Raw genomic sequence first — 14167 nt, 5'->3', positions numbered from 1 at the left:
GCCACTGCCCAGCCAGCCGGTGCATTAAAGATTTAAACCGAAGCCACCATGCTGCCCTCCTGACTCTGCCGCCGCTGCCGCCATTCGGGCTGGGAGCCCCTCTACACGCCTGCTTTTCGTTACTGACAGGGCCTCCCTCTCTGATTGGGTGCCTTTCCATATCCAGGCCCCCGTTATTCCTAAGGATCCCTCATCACTATCAAGCCTCCCATTACTGTCTTTTACTGTCCTCCAACACCTAACCCCACCCCCACCGCCTCCACACCTCCCTGTAAGTTGCCTATATGCAGGGAATTAAATAGCCCTGTCCCGGTCTTCCTCCCAGCCTTATCCCCACATTGATGTGTTCCACTTCCCTCCTAGAAAGGACTTTGCCGGTTGTCAGAAGCATCTTCTTTCTCTGAGAGTGAACCTAAAATATTTTAAGCCCAGAGTTGTAGGAAGTAGGCTGAGAGGAGGGAAGATTCCTAGAGGCTGACTCCCTCAGCCTGCCACAGGGGAGTGACTTGGGACTGTTGGAGATCTTTCTTACAGTTAATACCCCAACTTTTGGCTCCTCCAGCCGTTTCCCAGGTTTAAAGATACTTGGCATCAGCTTACCTAGCAGTTCTTGCTATGTCTCTAGGAGAACTCAAAGGCTGCTGCTCCCTGCCACCCCTTTCTATCTTGTCATCTAGTTGAACTGAGACCCTCTAGCTCCTAAAGTGCTGAGGGTGAGGGGCTCCTGGTGGGCCTGCTTTTGTTAGGGACTGGGTCCAGCACCAGCAAAGGTACCAGAAGATTAAGTTAAAGAGACAGCCCAGTGTATGGATGGGGGCAAAGCTAACTTTCAGTCTGGGGCCACCCCTGCCACAGCAGCTTGTGGCTGGGGAGACCACGTGGCCCTATCTTTGGAGAAGCCAAAGAGGGAGAAATGGGTACATGCCCAGAAGAATTCATTTTTTGCCCTCCCAGATGTCTGGACTGATTGGTCCAGGAAAGACCACAAAGTATGTGGCAGACAGCCAGCTGATGGAGATCTGTGATAAGACAATGGCACCTCAAGAGCTGCACCTGAGCTCTGGGGCACAAGTCCAGACTGGAGGGTGGGAGAGGGACCCCAAGGCCGCTGGTACTAGCAGTTCAAGATGAATGACCTCTGGGTCGTGGCCACCTTCAAGAACAGACCCAGCCTCTTGAGTCACTTCCTCATAATGTCTACATCAAGAACCCTATCAAAAGTGGAGTACCCTGTCAAGCCCAGCCCTACATCTCATCAGGACACTGTCAGAATTCCTGAGTGTTCACGAGACAAACCCCAGGAAGAGGCCTTCAAGCCTCACCCTGGACAAAAGAAAGGAGAAACTTGAGTTGTTCAGCATGGGAGGGGGACTAGTTCCTACTCGTGGAACTGATGGTCCCTCCTGATTGTTTCAGCAGCCCTGCAGCAGAAAGATGCCCAGGATAGGTTTGAGTCTCTATCCCAAGAGAAGGCCTGCCCCACAGAGGATAGCTGGCCACAGAGCAGAAGGCTACACAAGGCACCCCTGCAACAACCAGATACAGTCCGGATGACTGGGTTATGGATCAGTTTGTTTCAAATACGGAGCAAGATTTGAGGGTTGAAATCCCCAGACCAGGAGTGGGAAATTCTTCAAGGGGCTAGGGGCACTAAACTTAGCAACTTGCCCCCACCATAGGTAGGTCCCAGTTTCCTGGAAAGCACAAGATGAGGAGGAGGACTTTTGCTTTAGGGGGTGAGGGGAAGATGGGAATTAGGGCTGGGTATAGGATAGGAGAGAAGAGACAGGAAGGAGATGAGAGGTTGGGGCTTTAGCAAGAAGATGGGATGCAGAGAGTGTAACGGTTGAGGGCTGGGTTGGGGCAAGGGTGGTATTACAGGACCTTGCTGGGGAGCAGGGAGAGGCTAGAATTTGAGTAGAACAAAAGAAGGCTCATTGAGCTCTTGAGTCTGATGTCTCCATAAACCAGAGACTTGTTCTGGAAACCCCAGGCACCCCTTCTGGCAAGAGGCTGGCATTAATGGGATAGGACTAAGAAAAAAACAGGAAGGTAAGATTTCTTGGGTCTTTTCCCTGTTGACAGCAACAACCTGGCACCAAAGAACTTTATCTTCTCTCACCTTCCTACTCCATCTTTCCTCCCTGTCTCGTCTCCCTGGGGAAAGCAGCCCCTACCTCATCATTCCCAAGGTACCCCAGTGTCACCAAAAAGGGCCTCGTCCCAGCTTCTCACTCTGGATATAACTGTTCCAGCCAAGACTCCTCCTCAGCCAGAAGGGCTTGATCTAGGGACCCATTCCCATCAATTTCTCCTGATAAGACAGGCAGGCTAGGACAGGAAGTATAGAGGGGAAGATGAAGGCAAGTTGGTGCCGGCTTTCCCTCTGCTCCCACCCCACCCAAAATTCCCCTTCGTTGTGTGTGCTTTGTGATTGTGTGACTGGATGATTGTGAAGACACAGCTGTAGGAGTGGGACTTTGAGGACAGCTGGGGCTATATGATTCTGTCTTTGGTTGTCTGACCATGTGAGGTTGACTGAGTGATTGAAGTGTGACTGTGAATATGACCATGGGTATATGAGTGTGAATGTCCATCATTGGATGCCTTCGTGGATCTTTAGCTTCCCTTACTTGGTCACTGTGCCATCAGCCTTCACATCATGCAGTAGCCCTCTCTCCAGCTTCTTTGTCCAGGGCTTAGAAGCCATAGGAAATGGCAGCCCTAGAAGAGGAAGGGGTCTGTGGCAATTAGGACTCAGGAATGTCACAGGATGAGCAATACATCTTCACCTGCCTCTGACTCACCTCGTGCCCCAGGTAAAAGGCACCCAGATAAAAGGTAGGGGAGGAGGAGAAGAGAGAAGTATCCAGGCTGAGCAGCATGAAGGGGCCCTCACCCACAAGCAGCCTCCTTCTGCTACTGCTGCTGCTGTGCCAAGACCCTGGAGCAAGTAAGTGCTTAGGATTCTAGAAGCCAGGGATTTGGGTACAGGGAGGGAAAGGGGCCCAGGAAGTCCATCCTCCAGCTGTCTGATGGAAGGGTTTTGGGTCAGGAGCCCTCTGAACACATGGCCTCATTGTCCCCTAGCACTGCTACTGTCACCCAGCATTACCTGCTGTACTCAGCTCTACCGCCAGCCACTCTCGAACAAGCTACTGAGGAAGGTCATCCGGGTGGAACTGCAGGAAGCTGATGGAGACTGTCACCTCCAAGCCTTCGTGTGAGCTCTGACCCTGCCCCTCATATTGACCCCTGACTCAGACTTCAGTCCCAACCTGATGCTGATCCCAACCCCAGCCCCAATTGCTAATTCTGATGCTGACTCAGGTTTTCATTTAGCCTTTGCCCTAACCCCTGGACCCTAACCTCATCTCCAGGCTATAACTATGGCTTTGCACTTTTCCTTTCCCAGGCTTCACTTGTCTCGACGCAGTGTCTGCATCCATCCTCAGAACCGCAGCCTGGCTCGGTGGTTTGAGCGCCAAGGGAGGAGGTTCCAGGGTACTCTGCCTAACCTAAATTTGGAGCTGATAGGGAAAATGGACCAGGACCCCCAGTAGCCAAAATAATAAAGCAGCATTGGACAATAGTCTCTGACTATGGTCTCTAAGTTCTATGCATTCTCCTGTGAGCCCTGAATCTGAAGCTGGGTGGCATGTCAATAAACAGAAGAACCTCCACATTCTCTTTATTCACATCTTCACAAACCCCTCAAGGGGCAAGGTCAAGAGCCAAGGACGCACACATACTCCCCAGGCATCTACATGCATAAATTTAAGGAACACACATTCTCTACCTCACATACACATGGGCACACATAGACACAAACATACTCATCTACACATATTACTCTGGTAGACCTCCGACTCTGAGATGAAATCAGACATCTGGGCACTTCCAGCTGGCAAGTTGGGAACACAGAATCTCATAGAAATGGGCTCCAAACAGAACTTCCAGCTGAGACCACTCCCCATACCTCTGCCTCCATGGGGATCTATCCTGCCTGGGTTTTATCTGTCTGTCCATCCACACCAGCAAGAAAGAGTTATAGGTGAAATCAGCTGAAGCCCTCCTGGGTCATCTATAGGTTTGGGGCTCCTAGAAGAAGCAGGAGGCAAATCAAGGGAGATAATAGGACTGGATCGTGGCCCAAACACTCTGAGAATTAAGGAAGGGACCCAGCCCTGAGCCCAACACTCCAAGTGAATAGGGGAGCCCACCCTGAAGATGAGGGAGTGTAACTGGCCCTAGGCCCGGGTACATCAAGAATAAGAGAAGGGACCCAGCTCTGATCCAAGATACCCCAAGATTCAGGATAGATGTCTAGCTCTGAGCTTAACACCCTGAAAATAAGGGGCCCATCTAGGAGCCCCAATACCATGTAGGAGAAGGAAGAGACCACTCTTAGCCCAAGGATTCAAGAATGAAAGGTCCATTCCTGAGCTCAGACAGAAGAATGAGGTGACCCAACTCTGATTTGCAACACTCTTAACAATGACCAGAGCATCTGACTCTTAATCCAGACACTCAAAATGAGGGCACACATCTCCCAAGTCCAAACCTCCTAGAGGTCCTACTCACCTGGAAGTCTGTCCACTGGAATCACTGGAGCCAAGAACCCAGGCTTTTGGGGTCCATCCTTACCATCTGGTCTCAGTCTCAGCCTGGAGCATAAAAAGGCAGCTGTCTCCCTGACAATGTGGGGCATCTCTGTCTCCTCCAAAACAGTGTTATTAGTAAAGGGTCAGAAGAGAAATCAATGAAAATAATGAAGTTGGGGGTTGGAGGGAGTAGGGGAGTCATTTCAGAATCAGAAAATTTTCAGTGGGAAATCATGAAGGGTGGGAATGGGTTTGGTCTGTGGGTATTAGAGCATCTGTGGGATGCTCTAATTTGAGAAGCCAATGGCAGTTACTTACCACAGCCCCAGTGCCAGGGCCCCAGCCGCCAGTCCCAGGAAAGAGAAGATTCCCAAAGATGCCAACACTGCTACCTGCTCCAGGGGGTCCCTGTGGTCTGAGGGGCAGGGTCACATGCCACTGTGAGAGAGAGGCTGCCTAACCAAATCCTTTCTCTCTGGGGCTTTCCTGTCCTCTACAAGCTTTGTTCACTTGCCCAAGCTCACCAAGTGGCCGTGGGTCTGGCAGGAGGGAGGGCCTGGGGGGAGCAGGGTTGTCTGCCTGAGGCTCCTCCTCCAGCTGCTGGTATGGCTGGTCCGCAACTGGCATCTCCTTTGGCAGGGGCCCTGAAAGGAGGCAAGACCTGAGAAGAATAGTCCATGTAGGGAACGAGGGCGTGTGTGTGTGTGTGTAAGACAGGGCTTGCCAAGTGAGGCCAGGGCCTGGCTTGGACACAGGGGTACCCAGGAGGTGGAAGCTCAAAGGGGAGAGCCTGCTTCTGAGGACCTCACAGAGGTGGAAGCTGAGGGGCAGGGCTTAAGCAAAGGCAGGAAGGCAGGACTGTAGGCAATCAAAGCTGAAGTGAAGACCGAAGACCCAGGTGACAGACCCTGTGGGGCCGGCCCTCCGGCCATGCCCTGGGCTCAGGGGCTCAGTCTCTCACCGGTGCTTGGAGTGCCCCAGGCCTCAGGGCTCCAGGCACTCCAGGTGCCAGCATCCAGAAAGTCCCGGGCACTGACTCGTACAGCATGGGGCAGCCCAGCCACAGCATCCGTGATCACTTCCTCCAATCCAGCCGGCTCCACCTGGGAATGAAGATGATTCCTTGGCCCATTATCCAAGTTGTAAGTGCCAAGCCTACCTGGCCCCCAGCCTCAGTGAGCAAACAGCTCCCCCTTCTCCCAGTCCTGTCCCTGTCAGACTGCTGGAGCCATCTGGCCTCACGTGGGTTGGCTGGTGGTGTCAGGTCTACACCTAGTGTTTGAAAGACAAAAGTACATAATGGTTATGTAGACAGGCTGTGCCATCAGACTGGCTGGGTTCAAATCTTTGCTGTATCACTTACTGGGTAACCTTGGGCTGCTCTGTGCCTCAGTTTCTTCATTTGTAAAATAGAGGTGAATATACCTGAACAAGATAATGCACGTAAAATGTGTAGTATGGTGCCTGGAGGGCAGACAGTGCTCAGTAAATATTTGTTATTATCTGAGGCAGCTGCTCCCCAGACTTGATGCTAGCCAATCTTTAACATTCCAGAGGTGAGAATTCACTACTATCTTCATCTGGGTATATGAATGTTTGCATGAGGTTGTGCCTCTGGGTGAAAGGCACTCCTTTTCCTAGAAAAGTTATTTGTAAAAAGCCACTCCTGTCTTCCCATGGATGGGCTTATGTTACAGGTACAGCCCCCCAGGGCAGAGGCTAGGCCTGTTGGGCTCTGCTCCAACCCCAGCACCCAGCACAAAGGCTGGACCATGGAGAGCACTCTATAGGAGGAGGTTACAGGACTCTGGTGACCTGCCAGTATGCCAGAAAGCCATGAAGAATAACCAGGAACATAAAACCAGAGGCAGAAGCCACAGCCCTAGATTGGGACATACTCCAGGTCTCACCGTGGACCAGGCTGGATGCTGCGCTGGACGGTACTGAAGTCGGAACTTGAGCAGAAAGTGGGGCTGGCGGGGCCAGGAGGCCGGGTATGTCCAGCTTGCATGCAGGCGGCGGGGGTAGCCAGGTACCGACTCGACTCGAAGCCCCTGAGGTGGGTCAGGGCGCACTGATGGGGGTAGAGACACAAAGTCAGGACAGGCAACAGGTGCTCGTCCCTTCTCTCCACCACCTCCCAAGGGAAGGTGGGTATATGCCTAAAGGTACCTGAGGGAGGCACTTTCAAGGGGGATGGGGAAATCTTAAGCTTGATCATCCATTGGGCTCAAGACTTGTCTGTCATCCCTATTATAAAATGAGCTGAGATCTGGGGACAGGTTTTTGAAGTATTTGTTTAGTGAATTAAAGAATGATTCTGCTTTCCATCCAAGGAAGAAAATTAATTAGCCTAAATTTCATCTAGAGCTTTAGTTTCCCTCTCACATATAGATCATTAGGAAAGAGGGGCTAGCAAGGGCTTACACCAGGCAGGGAGGACATGAGACATGGCTGCCTTCAACACAGGGACTAGAAGCAAAGAGGCAGCTCTGGGACTAGGCAGCCAGGAAGGACTCGTGGGCTAGGAAGCCAGGAAGGGGTAGTGGCAGCAGAACCCTGCATCCTGGCCTCTGATCTCTTTGGCTTCTGAGTCTCCATTGGGGGCTATCTGTATGTTAAAATGGGGTCTATGTCAGGAAGGAAGAATTTGGGCATTCTGGCAGTGGGAGGTTCTGTATTGGACTATCTGTAGTCTGGAACCCATGTGGGGTCTCTGAGGTGGGGATCTGAGGAAGCAGTAGGAATAAGTACTCACAGATACTCTGCAAGCTCACATCCAGTAGGCGTGTACTGGCCCCTAGGGGGTTCACCTCAGTCACATTGATTCGGTACTGGCTCCAGAACTCTGCCCCATGGACGACACAGCGGGCAGCCCCTGGAGGATCCTGTAGGCATGGCCAGGGCCCTGTGGATGGACTCATCCTAGGAGGGAGGATGTGATCTTGGGGTTGGAAAGGCTCATTGCAGGACCCAGCTAGAGCCCCCAGCCTCTCCCTTCTGTCCTACCTCTGACCATCAGCTCCTGGTACTGTCTTCTTCCTGGCAAGGAAGGGGGCCATCTGAGGTCAGGAAGGAAAAGAGAATCCTCCCTCTCTCTAAGGCCTCCCCCAAGCCCTCCCTCACCATCTCACATACCCATGTTGTGCCTGCACACCCAAAAGGATAGGCACAGGGGCGCTTGGGTGGTTCAGTCGGCTACGCGTCTGACTCTTGATCTCAGCTCAAGTCATGATCTTACAGTCATGAGATCGAGACCTACGTCCGACTCCACACTGACAGTGCAGAGGCTGCTTTGGATTCTCTCTCTCTCTCTCTCCCTCTGCCCCTCTCCCACTTGTGTGCACTCTCTCTCTCTCAAAATAAACATTTTAAAAAATGTATAGGCACACACACCCAATCATGCACACACCTGTAGGAGGTGAGGTAGCGGGTGGGTAAACCGCTGACCTGACTGGGACTCCAAGTGCAGGAAAAGTTCTCATAGTCAGCTGCTTGGCAGGAAACAACAGGGCGGGCTGGGGGGTCTAGAGGCAGAGGGTACAACTGGAGTCCGAGAAGTCCCCAAGTCCTCCCCCCACCGCAGAGGGCTTACTCAGGGCCTGGACTCCCTCCAAGAGCCCCTTGTCTCATCACTGCCACCCAATACTCTTTCCCCAACTCACAGCCCAGCTGTAGGGTCACAATGCCCCCTAGTGCACCATCCAGGGTCCGGCAGATGTAGGTGCCTTCATCAGTGCTGTCTGCCCGGGCCAAGACCAGTTCATGCCCTAGCCCAGAGCCGGGTCCTTGGAGCAGCCTTGTCTCCCCGTCCCGAAACCAGGACACTGGGGCCCTGAGGATGAGATGAGGTGATGACAGAAGGAAGATTTAAAGCGTAAGCCATGCCACAGCTCTCTGTTGGCATCTCACTGTGCTTGCAATAAAAACCAGAGTCCTTTTGCTGGCATACAAAGCCCTTGGTGATCTAGACCTTGCCTTCCTTTCCTTTTTCAGCTCCTCTCTCTCTCTCTCCCCTTCACCCACTGCAATCCAGTCACACTGGTGTTCTTTATTTTCAAAAGTATTGTGCTCATTCACACCTCAGGGCATTTGCACTAGCTGTTCCCTCTGCCTCTTTCCTGACCTTCAGAAATTAGCTTCAATGTTACCTCCTCAGAGAAGCCGTCCCTGCTTACCAATAAAAAGTAACCAATCAGTTATCAGTTATCTCTCCCACATCACTTTCTTTTGATTTTCTGACCTTCAGGTGTTAGTACCTAGCAAGATTCTTATTTGCTTATTGTCCATTTGCCCTACTAGAATGTAACCTCTGCAAGGGGAAGCATCTTGCCAGGCTTGTGCTCTGCTGGATCCCAGAGCCTAGAATAGACCACAGACTTAGCAGGTGCTCAATACAGATTGGTTGAAATTTTCTGTTGAATAAGGATGGTTTGAGAATTAGGATAGCTAGAGAGGTGAGGATTATAGACACAGTGGGCAAGGATGGGAGGGACATGAGAACTGGACAGAGTCAAGAAAGAGTCATGAGTATCAGCCCAATAGAAAGATGGGGCACTTACCCAGAAGTCACTCCAGGGCAACACAGCGTCATGGACCTGCCAGGCTGCCCATACTGGACCCCTGTGGAGGGCACTTCTAAGGAGAGGCTCTTCCTTTCCCTCTCTCCCATTCCAGCCCCCACCTGGTGAGCACAACTAGGTAAGGGGCAGACTTTAAGCCCTGTGGTTGAGGGGACGGTCATTGGGTCAAAGCATCATGTTATAATCTGGAGACAGATGTGAGAAGACAAGGTAGACAGGGGATGTTGCCAAGTTGGATGTTAGGGGTTGGGAGGGCGGTTACAGACTAAGCATGGAAAGGGCCCACAGTGAGGGTGGCAAGTCACAAGTCAGAGTTAAAGTCATATAGCAGGATTCTTCTCACCTGGGGGGCCCCAGGCTTGGGGGCAGGGGGAGGAGGCGGATACCAGGGCTATAGCCACGGCCACCAGGACCCTGCTCAGCCCTGAGCAACTGCTGCTCATCTGTGGGGAGAGAGATACGGTCAGCAATCCCCCATTCCCAGATTGGAGGCTAAAGCTTGCCTCTTCCTCTTCTTTTTTTTAAAAATTTTTAAAATGTTTTTATTTATTTATTTCTGAGAGAGGGAGAGACAGCATGAGCAGGGGAGGGTCAGAGAGAGAGGGAGACACAGAATCTGAAACAGGCTCCAGGCTCTGAGCTAGCTGTCAGCACAGAGCCCGACGTGGGGCTCGAACCCACGAATCGTGAGATCATGAAGTCGGATGCTTAACCAACTGAGAGCCACCCAGGTGTCCCTGCCTCTTCCTCTTCTAAACTGGAATTTCTAGGAAGAAAACTAAGGTACCAAACTGGGTAAGGATATCAGAAAACATTAGGGGATCTGATCTAAGGTCCTCCTTTCTGCCATATATCCAGTGCTGCATGTGGATGCGTGCAAACGCGCAAACACACACACACACATACACCCTNCCTTGGCGCCCACCCCTGGCACCAAGTGCTGGCACCAGCTCAGTCACTCTCATTAACTCCTCCAACCCAGCTGTTGGGAATTCCAGTGTCCACCCCCAACTGGCCCAGGGCTAGTCATTGCCTCTGATTGATCTGAGACAGCCTTCATCACCCTTGGGTGGGGGGCTCTCGTGGTAGGTCTAAGCCCACTCTGTACTCCTACCATGAGGCCTAACCCTGCTCTGGCTGCCAGGCCTCTTCTCTCCTGGGCCTGGCTCCTTGGACCACTCATCTGGGCCTGACTCTGGAATCTTGTTGGTCTCAAGCCTGTGAGGCTGGAAGGGGCGAGGGTGCAGGCTGAGACTGCAGAGTTAAGCAGATCCAGATGCCTTAGCTGCTGCCAGAGGCTGGGGGCGGGCGAAGAGCCAGGAGATGGAGACAGGGTGTCGGGGAGGGGAGAGGAGGCTGAGAGGAGCTAGCAGCCTGCAGGGAAAGGGGCCTGGAGTGGAGGCTACAGAACCAAGAGATGCTCAGAGATCAGGACTGGGAGATGGTAGGGGCTCAGTGAGGCAAGGGCTGGGCTTGGGCAGCAGGGAAGCAGAAGGGCAGAGGGAGTAAGCAATCATATGTGTATGGAGGTGGGGGTGCTGGGAGAGAGGGATTCTGGATGGGAGTGGGGTAGGATGAGAAAGGCAGTGGGGAAGTGGCCACGGGGACAGGAGAAGAAGCAGAAAGGGAGAGGCTCTGCCCAGGCAGGCAAGGGCTCCAGAAGAGGAAGAGCACAGACCCCTCACAAGTAGAGCAGAGCAAGGGCCTCCATGTGCCTGTGCATCAGCCTGAATGTGTCTAGTGGCTCACCCCTGCCCCTCCCCCCCTTCCCCAGGGAAGATTTACCCTACCCAGCCCCACCCTACCTCGGTGATCCCAGTGGCTGAGTGTCCATGGCCTCCAGGACTTCCTCCCACCAGCTACAGTACCCGTCTCAGCTCCACTCAGTTCTGGGACCCCAGAATTATCCCCTCCTTCCCCTTCACNAGCCCTGAGCCAGCCCCCCCCTCCCTCTTTCCTCCTCCCTCCTCTCCTTTCACCCCCCTCCCACCCGAGGCCCTGGGAAGGGAAGAGGCCTCCCCTCAGTCTGGAAAGGAAGCCACAGGCACAGCCAGGGCCAGCAAGAGAGAAAGGAGGGCTGCTTATGTCCCTGTCAGGGAGAGATTCCCTGTTTTCACCCAGCCACATTCATGTGTGGACTCAATAGGCACAATCAATAAAAAGACACTCCCTTAAACACATGTGGACATAACCAAATACAAAATCAGACACAGACTCATGCCCCACTCTTTTCACTCCCCAGTCAATATTTCCTTAGGGCATAGTTTGCTGGTTTTTGAGGGGAAGGGAGGCCCCAGGTTGGGGGATATAAGGAAAATCCAGAGTCCAGTTCCTCCGCCCCTGGACGTTCCAGCCATTTCTCACCTCCCCCTCCACTCTTTGGGCCCCAGTACCAGGAAATGCCTTTGGTCCCTTGGTGCCAGATACATAAGACCCATACTTACCCTCAGACACATACTCTCAGATACAGCCACTCACAGTCACATGGATAAAGTCAGACATTGTCACTCAGACTCGTACCCTCACATAGACACACAGATAATCAGCACCTTGCCCCTGGGATGGGGTCACAGCACTCCCTGAAAGCAAATCATCATGATTTAAGTCCCCTCTTTCAGGGAGCTCTTAGCATGGCAAATTCCCACATCTCATCACTGCCCCAGGCCCTCATGTAGCCAAAAAGACAAAGGTGAACAGGGAAGTCAGGCATAGGGGCACAGAAATGCACAGGACGTTGAGAGGCAGAACTAAAAAGCAGATACACAGAGATACCTGGGGAGACAAAACTGTGAGGAGACACAGAAAATGACAGCTTTAGGAAGACAGTAGTAGTAGGGAGAAAAAAAGACATATAAGGAAACTGAGACAGGGAAACAGAAAATAAGGAGTAGACCAATGACAGGGACTCTGGAGCACAGTAAGGAAAAAAAGCCAAGTGTGCTGGGGTGGGTCTGTCTTTGTGGGACATTAAAATAGAAAGGTCAGTCCCATTGACTATTGAAGTTGGTCCCCAAGTACAACACAGCTCCACTCCTACACAATCTAACACAGGACACAGAACACACACATAGTACAAATCTCACTCTTGCTCTGCTACTGCTGAAGTCACACAATGGCACAGACAAACCCAGCCACCCACTCTCACACTGGCAGTCTTAAATCCCGGAGACCTTCCCAAAATGCATTCCCCATGTGGTCACAGGCCCTCTCACACAAACACAACCCAGCCTCACCAAAAACTGCACATTGACAGAAACACATCATCCCACACTTGCACAACCACATACAGACTCAACCACATGCACACTGAAACGCAGTCATATTAACTGACAGTTGCACCAAGTGATATTCAGTTACAGGTCCACACACTGACATCGTCACACTCACACACGCACACACACACACACTCTGATAGTCCGTCAATCACAATCACTCCAGGCCCTTCAGATCGTACACTACCCTGCCCCGCCTTCTCCTGGCAAGGCTTCCTCCAGTACTCCCGCCGGCCCCAGCAAGCCTCACCTTCCGCGGCCTCCGCCGCCAGCGCCCTCCGCCCTCTGCCCCGGCCTCTACTCCCTCTCGCCCCGAGGCCCCCGCAGCGGGGGCGGCTCCACCCAGGCACCAATGGAAGGACAAGGGTGAAAAGAGGGAAGGTCTGGGCCCATTGGAGCCTCCAACTGCCAATCACCTCCACCCCACCTCTGCCGGACACTTCCTGTCCCGTCCCGGACTGAGAGACTGCTGGGGGACGGAGTCTTGAGCTGGGTTCCTGGATCCTTTTGCCTAGAGTCCTGTCCTCCTGAGACAGCAGGACTGGAAGTTTTCAGACCCATCCTCCTTCCAGCAGTCCAAGAACAAAGCCTCAAGTTCAGTGGCTCAGGAGGCATTGAGCAGGTGACTGGAGAAGCTGTGGTATCCCTGACTCCAGGTTGGGACTTCTGTGGTGTGATGTTTCTCATACTTTGCCAGAACACTGTAGTTTAAAATCGCCAAGCCACACTCCAGTTAAGTCCGAATGTCTGGAAGCTGGCCTTGGCATCAGTGTTTAAAACTCCCAAATGATCCCAGAATACAGCCAAATCAAGGGTGTTGCGTCAGGTGTTTGTGTAGGTGTATGCCTTAAAGAAACCAGCCACTCATCCAGGATTCACATCCACTCTCCAGTCACTGGGATCTCAAGGGAGATGTGTACCATGTCTGTCTGAGATCCTTCCAGAGACTCCAAGTCCCAGACCCTACCCATTCAGGGTCTTAAGAAAAAACCCTGGACTGGAAGGCAGGCAGCCAAGGTTCTGGGCCAACTTATCACTGTCTAGTCTTGGCATGACAGCCCCTGCCAAACTCCGGTCCCTTGAGAGAAGATGGAGATAATAAGTCTCTGGCCATCCTTGCATTGCTCACAAGCCCTATCCTCACCTAAAAGTTCGGAGGGCACTAGGTGGCATCGGGTCTCCTGGGTTGCATGCCCTGTTACTGCTACAGTCATACATTCTTGTCAAGGAAACCAGTCCAGAGGGGAGGTAGTAGACCCAAGGTCACTCCAAAAACCATCCCCCCTCCTTCTAGTTGCTGGGGCTCCCAACTCTGATAACCCCTTCCCTGCCAGAGCCATTTTCTTTCTTCCCTTGCAATGATTGGGGCATGTGGGCAACACAAGTGTGCAGTGTCTGCACATATATGCTGCACATGAGAGTAAAGAAGTCAAGGACACAAAGCCATGTACACTCCCTACCCGCCCCTTCAGTCCCTGTGGGATGGAGCAGAGCCAAGCTGCAGTCTCTCACAAAGCCAAGGTTCTGGCCAGCAGCCCAGTGTCTGGCCACTGACCACCAGGACCAGGATCCGGCTCACCCACTGCCCACCAAACCCTCAGGCCCAGGCTTGATGAGCTGACACCCTAGGGGTGGTGGTAAAGGGTGCTCTGGCCTTCCCAAACCCTTAGCCACAGACAAGAACACAAGATTTTAAAAGTTTCTTAAA

The 14167-nt window shown here is 52.6% G+C and overlaps 3 protein-coding genes across 5 annotated transcripts in view; 2 read left to right on the top strand and 1 right to left on the bottom strand.

Moving 5' to 3' along the window:
- LOC144229769 (uncharacterized) overlaps positions 1–183 on the top strand; it is a 1088-nt gene extending 905 nt beyond the window's left edge. The window contains exon 5 of the mRNA XM_077761850.1: positions 167–183. Within this exon, the coding sequence (XP_077617976.1) occupies positions 167–183 (17 nt within the window). The remainder of the gene's footprint in view (positions 1–166) is intronic.
- The window catches only part of IL11RA (interleukin 11 receptor subunit alpha), a 16053-nt gene extending 3280 nt beyond the window's left edge, over positions 1–12773 (bottom strand). The window contains exons 1-13 of one of the 3 annotated variants that reach the window (XM_077761911.1): positions 12710–12773; positions 9531–9630; positions 9167–9227; positions 8270–8439; positions 8017–8131; positions 7614–7646; positions 7363–7529; positions 6515–6678; positions 5566–5707; positions 5129–5248; positions 4923–5019; positions 4585–4667; positions 3676–4101 (exon numbers count right to left, since the gene is read on the bottom strand). In XM_077761911.1, coding sequence (XP_077618037.1) covers positions 4085–4101; positions 4585–4667; positions 4923–5019; positions 5129–5248; positions 5566–5707; positions 6515–6678; positions 7363–7529; positions 7614–7646; positions 8017–8131; positions 8270–8439; positions 9167–9227; positions 9531–9630 — 1269 coding nt within the window. In that variant the 5' untranslated portion in view covers positions 12710–12773 and the 3' untranslated portion in view covers positions 3676–4084. Of the gene's footprint in view, positions 1–3675; positions 4102–4584; positions 4668–4922; positions 5020–5128; positions 5249–5565; positions 5708–6514; positions 6679–7362; positions 7530–7613; positions 7647–8016; positions 8132–8269; positions 8440–9166; positions 9228–9530; positions 9631–10992; positions 11037–12709 lie in introns of those variants that run through there. The other 2 variants (XM_077761909.1, XM_077761910.1) reach the window with 2 other exon arrangements.
- CCL27 (C-C motif chemokine ligand 27) lies at positions 1849–3592 on the top strand. The gene is made up of 4 exons (XM_077761921.1): positions 1849–2052; positions 2820–2953; positions 3091–3223; positions 3416–3592. Exons 2-4 carry the CDS (start codon positions 2884–2886, stop codon positions 3561–3563), a joined length of 351 nt encoding a protein of 116 aa, XP_077618047.1. The 5' UTR covers positions 1849–2052; positions 2820–2883; the 3' UTR covers positions 3564–3592.
- Positions 12774–14167: the final 1394 nt, after the last annotated feature.

Source organism: Crocuta crocuta, unplaced genomic scaffold (assembly GCF_008692635.1).
Source record: "Crocuta crocuta isolate KB4526 unplaced genomic scaffold, BGI_CrCroc_1.0 scaffold204, whole genome shotgun sequence".
Classification (NCBI taxonomy): domain Eukaryota; kingdom Metazoa; phylum Chordata; class Mammalia; order Carnivora; family Hyaenidae; genus Crocuta; species Crocuta crocuta.
Note: the sequence above shows the minus strand (reverse complement) of the source record. Positions and strands in the feature narration are given on the sequence as shown.

Bases quoted from the DNA above. Each gene is read 5' to 3' on its own strand.
- CCL27 (XM_077761921.1), top strand. From the start codon at position 2,884: ATGAAGGGGCCCTCACCCACAAGCAGCCTCCTTCTGCTACTGCTGCTG. The intron at 2,954-3,090 runs GTAAGTGCTTAG...ATTGTCCCCTAG, and splicing joins GTGCCAAGACCCTGGAGCAA to CACTGCTACTGTCACCCAGC. The intron at 3,224-3,415 runs GTGAGCTCTGAC...TTCCTTTCCCAG, and splicing joins TGTCACCTCCAAGCCTTCGT to GCTTCACTTGTCTCGACGCA.